Source organism: Otolemur garnettii, unplaced genomic scaffold (assembly GCF_000181295.1).
Source record: "Otolemur garnettii isolate 467f Iridium unplaced genomic scaffold, OtoGar3 scaffold00155, whole genome shotgun sequence".
Taxonomy (NCBI): Eukaryota; Metazoa; Chordata; class Mammalia; order Primates; family Galagidae; genus Otolemur; species Otolemur garnettii.
The window spans coordinates 742,501-749,478 of NW_003852550.1; the positions used below are offsets into that span (position 1 = coordinate 742,501).

The following is a 6,978-nucleotide window of genomic DNA, read 5'->3' on the forward strand; positions in this document are numbered from 1 at the left end:
CTTCTCAATGTCCTTTGCTTCAGCACTAGATCATAACCTCTGGTAAGGCTGGGAGACTCTTTTCAACTCTTCACAGTGGCATTTAACCCTAGTCAAAGGGACCTCATGCTGGTATGGTTTAAAAATAAACAGGAAACAAAGAAGTGGCTCTGGTATCGAAGGGAGTGGATTCACACAGGTAGCTGGTGCTTGTATTAAGCAGTGAGAGCTGGAGGAGAGTAAGCACTGGCAAAGATGAGTTCAATTTTTTCCACCTTTTTCCTTTTAAAGCCTAACTGCCCACTCTCCTTCCTACCCTGCCCCCTTGCTCACCTAATACACAGACTGAAACCTTCAGGGCTTTGAAGTTTCTCCTCCACTAGACTTCCATCTGTATTATCCATCTCTGTGCAGTCCCACCCTCACCGCCTCCCTCTGATGAACAAGCATCGTTGACAGAATGGCTAAATGTGCTCCCCTCCCCTCAGCAGTATTTACATTTAGATACTTAAGGCCTTGACTATCATAAACCAAATATCTAACATGAATATTAATCACGTGACAGCTAGAGCTGAAGGGAGGTGGATGGCAAGTGGACAGGGGCTATCTTTAAGTACTCATTCAAATTTTTTTTGAGACACAGTCTCATTGTGTTCCCCTGGGTAGAGTGCTATGACATTATAGCTCACAGCAACCTCAAGCTCCTAGGTCCAAGTGATTCTCCTGCCTCAGCCTCCTGAGTAGCTGGGACTAAAGGAGCCCTCCACAATGCCTAGCTATTTTTAGAGATGGGTTCTTGCTCTTGCTCAGATTGGTCTTGAACTTCTGAGCTCAAGCAACCCACCTGCCTTGGTCTCCCAGAGGGCGAGGCTTACAGGTGTGAGCCATCATGCCCAGCCCCTTAATACTCGTTCTGATGGGGTAGCCTGGCTCTGGCTTCTCCTTGCTCCTGCAGTCTCACTGGAATATTTATGATGGGCCTTTCAAAAGAGGTAAAGTAAGTTTTGGACAAGTCTTCTGGAGTAACTCTGTAAAGGAGAAATAGAATGACTATCTGAAACACCTCTGGATTAGCTAATCTTTTCGCCACTGCTTGATCCCACCTTCCTTTTATTGTTACTCCCTTGCTTCTTACTTTTTACTGTTGGTACATTTCTATGTGTTCATTGTTCAACGTCTTTTGAAGAGTACCTTGAACTCATTGGAGAGTATGTGCTATATAAATACAATAAAGCAATGAATAAATAAAATGTCTCCTTTTACAGGAGTATTAAGTTTTACTATTTCTGAATAGTATGACGTGTACCCCTCACTCAGAACAAGCCTGAAGAGTGGGTAAATAAACTGTGAGGGACCCCAGAGAGATCTTGCTTTACTTCCTCTATTACCTGAAATTTTACAATTTGATGATACGTATTTTCAAAATTTAAGCTCTGAAGGTTTGTTCTTCAAGAATCCCTTATTAAAATTCAAATGCCAAGGGGGGAGGTGAGAGGGTAGGTGGGTCATGATTTAACTTTAGTTCTCTTTCCATTACCCACTACTCCTACCAAACACATTTTTCATATTCTGAATTTTCCCATGCCTTTGTTTATATGCTGTTCTTCCAGAAGTATGCTAAAATTAACACAAATTGCAAATATAACAACACTTTATACTTTTACAAGTCTCTCATTTGATATCCCAAACCAAGCCTACTGGTTATTTTTAAAAACAATTTATTTTTTCTGATGTAAGAATAACACTTTTCTTACAGAAAACTTGAGAGGCAAGAAGATAGGAAGAAGAAAACATCAACCATAGTCCTACCACCTAAAGAACACTCGTTAACAGTGTGCTCATGCTCATTCTTTAAACCTCAGTTTAGGTCCCATTTCTGGTGTGATGCCTTCCTTGATTCCCCCCACCCCAGTCTGTGTCATGTTCATACCACTCGCTTGTATACATCAGGCACTTGTGTGTATTAACTTGGTATGTGTCTTCTATTTCCACTAGATCTTTGAAGGCTGAAATTGAGTTATACTTCTTGGCTTATCCCAAAACACCTGATACATTGGACCCAGTATTTGCTGACGGATTTAACCTAAATGAACATAAACCATTTCAGAAAGGATATGAATAGGCCAAGTATCTAAAGCTTTCAGGTCACCTAGCTTGGTGACATTGCTTTTCTGTTCCTAGATGCTTGAAAGTCTATTTAACTGGCCTTTCTCCATACCAAACCTGAATAGGAAGCAGACTGATTAAGAGCCAGGATTTACAAAAAGAGTATCTATATAAGGCATAAAGGTGAGAGAGAGAGACATGGGGAAGAGGGGGAGAGAGAAGAGAAGGGGGAGAGGTGGAGTGTGGTGGAGAGGAAAGGAGAGGAGAGGACAAGATAGGTGAGGAGAGGAGAGGAGAGGAGAGTACAGAAGAGTCTACAGAGCCTGGTGCTCAATCCAGAATGTGATTTGCCTCCAGCACTGTGTACAGGATCCCATCCACTTGTTCTGAGTCATACCCGATCTCACGAAGCTCCAAGTGAGGGAGGACAGAAGTAAGGAGATAGCTGACGTGGATACGCAGCCGCGTAAGCTTTGCCAAAGCCCTGTATGATGGAGTGAAGGGGCAGGAGAAGAGATGACATGAAGTCATTAGCCATCAGAATAAAATGCAGCCCCTTCAAATTGGGCCTACATCTCTCAACAATTATGTTTCCATTAGCTGGAAAGAAAGAAGAAAGTACAATGCCACCAAGCACAGGGAGACTGGATGTAGCTTTCTAACAAGTAATTACTCAATCCTTGGTGGCCTAACAATTAAGGCTTCTTCCCTTGTCTAGGACTAGTAACTCGGGGTCCTACAGGATGCTTCCCATTAGCTCTCACAAGCTGATAACTAAACCCTAGTAATTAACCTTTCTAGGTCATCTCCCTCTGGGGTCCGGTAGGAGACCTGAGCCTTCTGCAGCATTTCCAAGTGTGTCTCTGTCTCCTTCAGTTTCTCTTTTAATTCTTGTTTTTCCTCTTTGGTTCTTTCCAGCTCAGCCTTCAGAATCTGGAATTCAGCTTGGCGATAACCCATGTGTTTCTTGCTCCAATACAAGCCTTCTGTCTCCTGGGTATTGTAGGTCACCAATTCATGTTGGGCTTTCTTGAATTCAGAATGCCAATGATTCCTCTCCTGTTCTAGCTCCTCCACCTGCAGGCCAAGACACAGAAATTCAATGACCCCACACACCACTGAAAGCTAAAGAGACTGTCAAAAACTGTCCCTAAAACAGTCACCCTGTGATTCCACTGTACATATTCCTTTACTTATGAACCTTTTCAATCTCAAAATACTGGAAAGAAGCCTATTACGGTTCACACAATCTGAAATACACCACAGAATGGTTCAATGACGTATTTTGTTTAAAGGCTTCAGAACATGAAATCATCAGAGAGCACCAATGTCCCCAACCCTCTGTTACAGTGATCTCGTATCTCAGATAAGTGTTGCGCTAACCTTTTGCTTGAACAAATTCCTTTCAGCCAAAACGCGTTCCAGTTTTTCTGTGGTTCTCTTCAATTCTTCAAGCTCTTTCTGGTTCTTCACCTTTGGCGTATTACGACCTCCACTCTCCTCATAACCTCGTCCTTTTTCCCCAATGGCTGCAGCAGAGGCCACAGAAGAGTAAGGCACTGGGTTCCAGGATTCAACTGCTTTTCGTCTCTCAGCAAGCTCCTCTCTGTTAAAAGGGATAAGCTGAATGGGAGCTCCTGAATCTCTAACACCTTTGGCAACACCAACAACAGCTACAAAAGGTCCTTTGTTCACTTCTTCTTTGTTTATTCTTGTGCTACCTCTGTTAGATTCTTCAGCAACTAATCTTGGCATCTGATCTTCTAATTCTTCAGGAAGTAGGGACCCTGGGCGTTGGTCTTGGACCCCAGGATACAGAACTGCAGCATCCCTACTCTGACCTGTATTCTTGCTTGCTTCTGGGTATTCTGGGAAAAGGTATGGTGGTGTACTTCTCTCAGAACTGGATTTGTCATGGCTGTTCTCCCCTTCTGGGTAGGCAACAGCTGCCTCAACCTTCCTGTAAGGACCAGGCATGGAACAATGTAAAAGAGGTGTTGTTGTATCATTCTGGAGCCTTCTTCGTTTCTCCACAGGTTCCTCGCCTAGGATCCATTTGTACTTACTGCAAGAAGAGGAAATGCAATTGTAAGCCATCACAATACAGGCTAACCGTATTCTCAGCTTATCGAGTACCTCCTCAAATTTCCCATATTAGAATTGGCTCTAGATCTTACCCACAGATCATCTTGGGTTAGGAATAAAACTTTACCCCCAATCCTCAACCCCTTTGCTCATGCAATTGGCTGAGGTGGGAACTGGTGTTAAGGGAGAGGTAAAATTGAAAGGTGTGAAGGGTTAGCACCTGGATATAACAGGACGAGGTTGACCTTGGTAACAATTCAAAAATAGGACCGAAACCAACCCGAGTTAGATTATTTCCTAAATAATCAAGTAAAGGAAGATAACATGCACACACAAAATCCCCTAATTTAAGAATGGGATTAAAAAAGTCATAAAAAGCCTAGTGGAATATGTGGAGAGTAGAGCCAGTTTGTTAATTTTACAGTGTCACAAAAACTTTCCAGTATCAAGGACTTAAATACACATTTTTTTTTTATATTGCAGCAGAACACAATTCCTTTGCCAGTGGAATATCACTGGATTGTGGCTATTGCCCATTATTCACTTGTAAAAGTTAATTAAAACACAGGGTCCTACTCAAAAACAAAGAAAGTAAATTGGCCAATGAAGTTATTTTCCTTTGTGACAAACAACTCCTCTCACTCAGACTCAAGCCGGCTTTCCCTCTGTTCTTCAGGATAACCCCAGAGGATGGCCTCGAATCAACTTCCATTTTTGGCTGCTATATGCACTAACGGTTGAAGGAACTAACAAAATAATCAGGACTAGAGAAATTCACAGGCAGTTTTATATCATGCAGCAGGATGGGAACCCCTTTTTAGCCTTAACTATTCTGTCCTCTCTCTGGATAACCAAGAGATTTCAAGGTAAAAATTAACTTTCAAATTTTTAATGACAAAGAGTCAGGCATATTATTAGCTACCTCATAGTACCTCAAAGGCTGCCCATATTTCTCTGCAATTTCTGAGAATGCCTGTAAGACAAATCAAACCTTGGCTTCTTATAATGCCTCATATGTTCTTCAGAAATATAACTGGTCTGCCATCTTAATACATCTTGTGTTGGCATCAGGGGAAGAGCAAAAGGACCTAGGGACTATGTAGGAACAAATATATTCAACTTTAAACATGTGTAAGGGGCACTAGAGATGGTCCATTCTGTTGTGGTACAGAGGAAGAGAGTAAAAGTTGGCAGGTATAAAGAGAATAGATAGAATACTAGACATCAACAACATAGTTTCTGAATGGCAATTAAAGTCATATTATTTGCCTTCTCTTCATTTTCCCACCTCTAAAGGGAACAATCTTCTTTCTGTCCCTGTGTTTTTTTCCTCTTTGGTAATCTCATACAAACTTTTGACTACACCTTCTGGACAACAACTCTCACATTCTCCCAAGCCTTGACCTCTAGTACTAAATTTCTAACTGTCTGTCAAACATTTCTTCCTGCAGGTCTACTGGTATCTTAAACTCTGTATGTATAAAGCTAACCTTTCATTTTCACCTTCAAATCCACTCCCTCTCCTGTATTTGCTATATGTGTTATAATACCAGCAAACTGTTGGTAATTTTTATATGATTTTATACAGTAATTTTATATGCTAGCAGTACTCAAGTTCAAGCTCTCATTATCCCTCCTGGACTATTGCAATGTTTTTTTCCAGTATCTGGTCTTCCCTTCTCTCAACTCCAGATCACTCATGACCAAGTTAATCTTCCTAAAGCAATGCTGTGATTACAGCACTCCTTGATTTGAAATCTCTATTTACTGCTCCCCAAAACATAAAAGCTCATTATATGTTAGCTTGGCATTCAAGCTTTTCCATGCCAAAAAGTAGGAAATGTTTATTGAGCACCTACTGTGTCCCAGCATCAGAAGTGCTTAATGTATACTGTCTCATCTAATTATCCCAATAAACCTGAAGTAGGTGGTATTACTATCTCCACTGTTTTAAGAGGATGTCCAGGAAGAAGTTAAGTACCTTTCTCAGTGTAGCTATTTAGTATCAGAGGTAGGACATAATTTAGCTCTAGCTTTATCTCTCATCAGTCCCTTCACAAACACCAGTCCAACTGGATGCCCTGTGATTTCTTACCTCTGTGCAACCAATAATCTACTTTCTGTCTGTATTTTTGTCTAATTCTAGGCATTAAGCATAAATGGAATCATGCAAAATGTTGTCTTTTGTCTCTTTCACTTAACATAATGTTGTAGCGTGCTTCGGTATTTCATTCTTTTCTTGTTGGTACTTGTTGAATGTATTCCTAAATATATTATGTTTGAAGCTATTATAAATGAAACTGCTTAATTGTTTTCTTAATTTTTAATTTTTGATGTTTTGTTCAAGGATTCGACTTTGGGTCTTACTGATTTCTCTATTTTTTTCTACCTTCTATTTCATTTCCACTCTAATCTTTATTGTTTCCTACCTTCTGCTTGCTTTGAGTTTACTGCTCTCATTTTTGTAGTTTCTTAAAATAGGAGTTGACATCTTCCTTCAATTTAACGTAAGCATTTATGAATATAATTTTGCCTCTGAGTACTTATTTTTCTTCATCCCACTGTTTTAATTTTCAGCCTTTCAAGAGATTTTCTAATTTCCCTTGTGATTTTTTTCTTCTACCTACTTATTTTGGAGGATTCTACTTAATTTCCATAGACTTGCTAATTTCCATTTCCTTACTGATTTCTAATTTAATTCCATTGTGGTTGAAGAACATACTTTGTGGCTTGGCGCCTGTGGCTCAAGTGGCTAAGGCACCAGCCACATACACCTAAGGTGGTGGGTTCGAATCCCCAGCCCGGGCC

General features: G+C 40.7%; 1 protein-coding gene across 2 annotated transcripts in view; it reads right to left on the reverse strand.

Annotated features, from left to right (window-relative positions):
• Nucleotides 1-2,327: 2,327 nt before the first annotated feature.
• The window catches only part of MORC4 (MORC family CW-type zinc finger 4), a 60,005-nt gene continuing 55,354 nt past the window's right edge, over nt 2,328-6,978 (reverse strand). The window contains exons 15-17 of one of the 2 annotated variants that reach the window (XM_003799720.3): nt 3,469-4,150; nt 2,917-3,162; nt 2,328-2,569 (exon numbers count right to left, since the gene is read on the reverse strand). In XM_003799720.3, the coding sequence (XP_003799768.1) occupies nt 2,489-2,569; nt 2,917-3,162; nt 3,469-4,150 (1,009 nt within the window). In that variant the 3' untranslated portion in view covers nt 2,328-2,488. Of the gene's footprint in view, nt 2,570-2,878; nt 3,163-3,468; nt 4,151-6,978 lie in introns of both variants that reach the window. The other variant, XM_003799721.3, reaches the window with a different exon arrangement.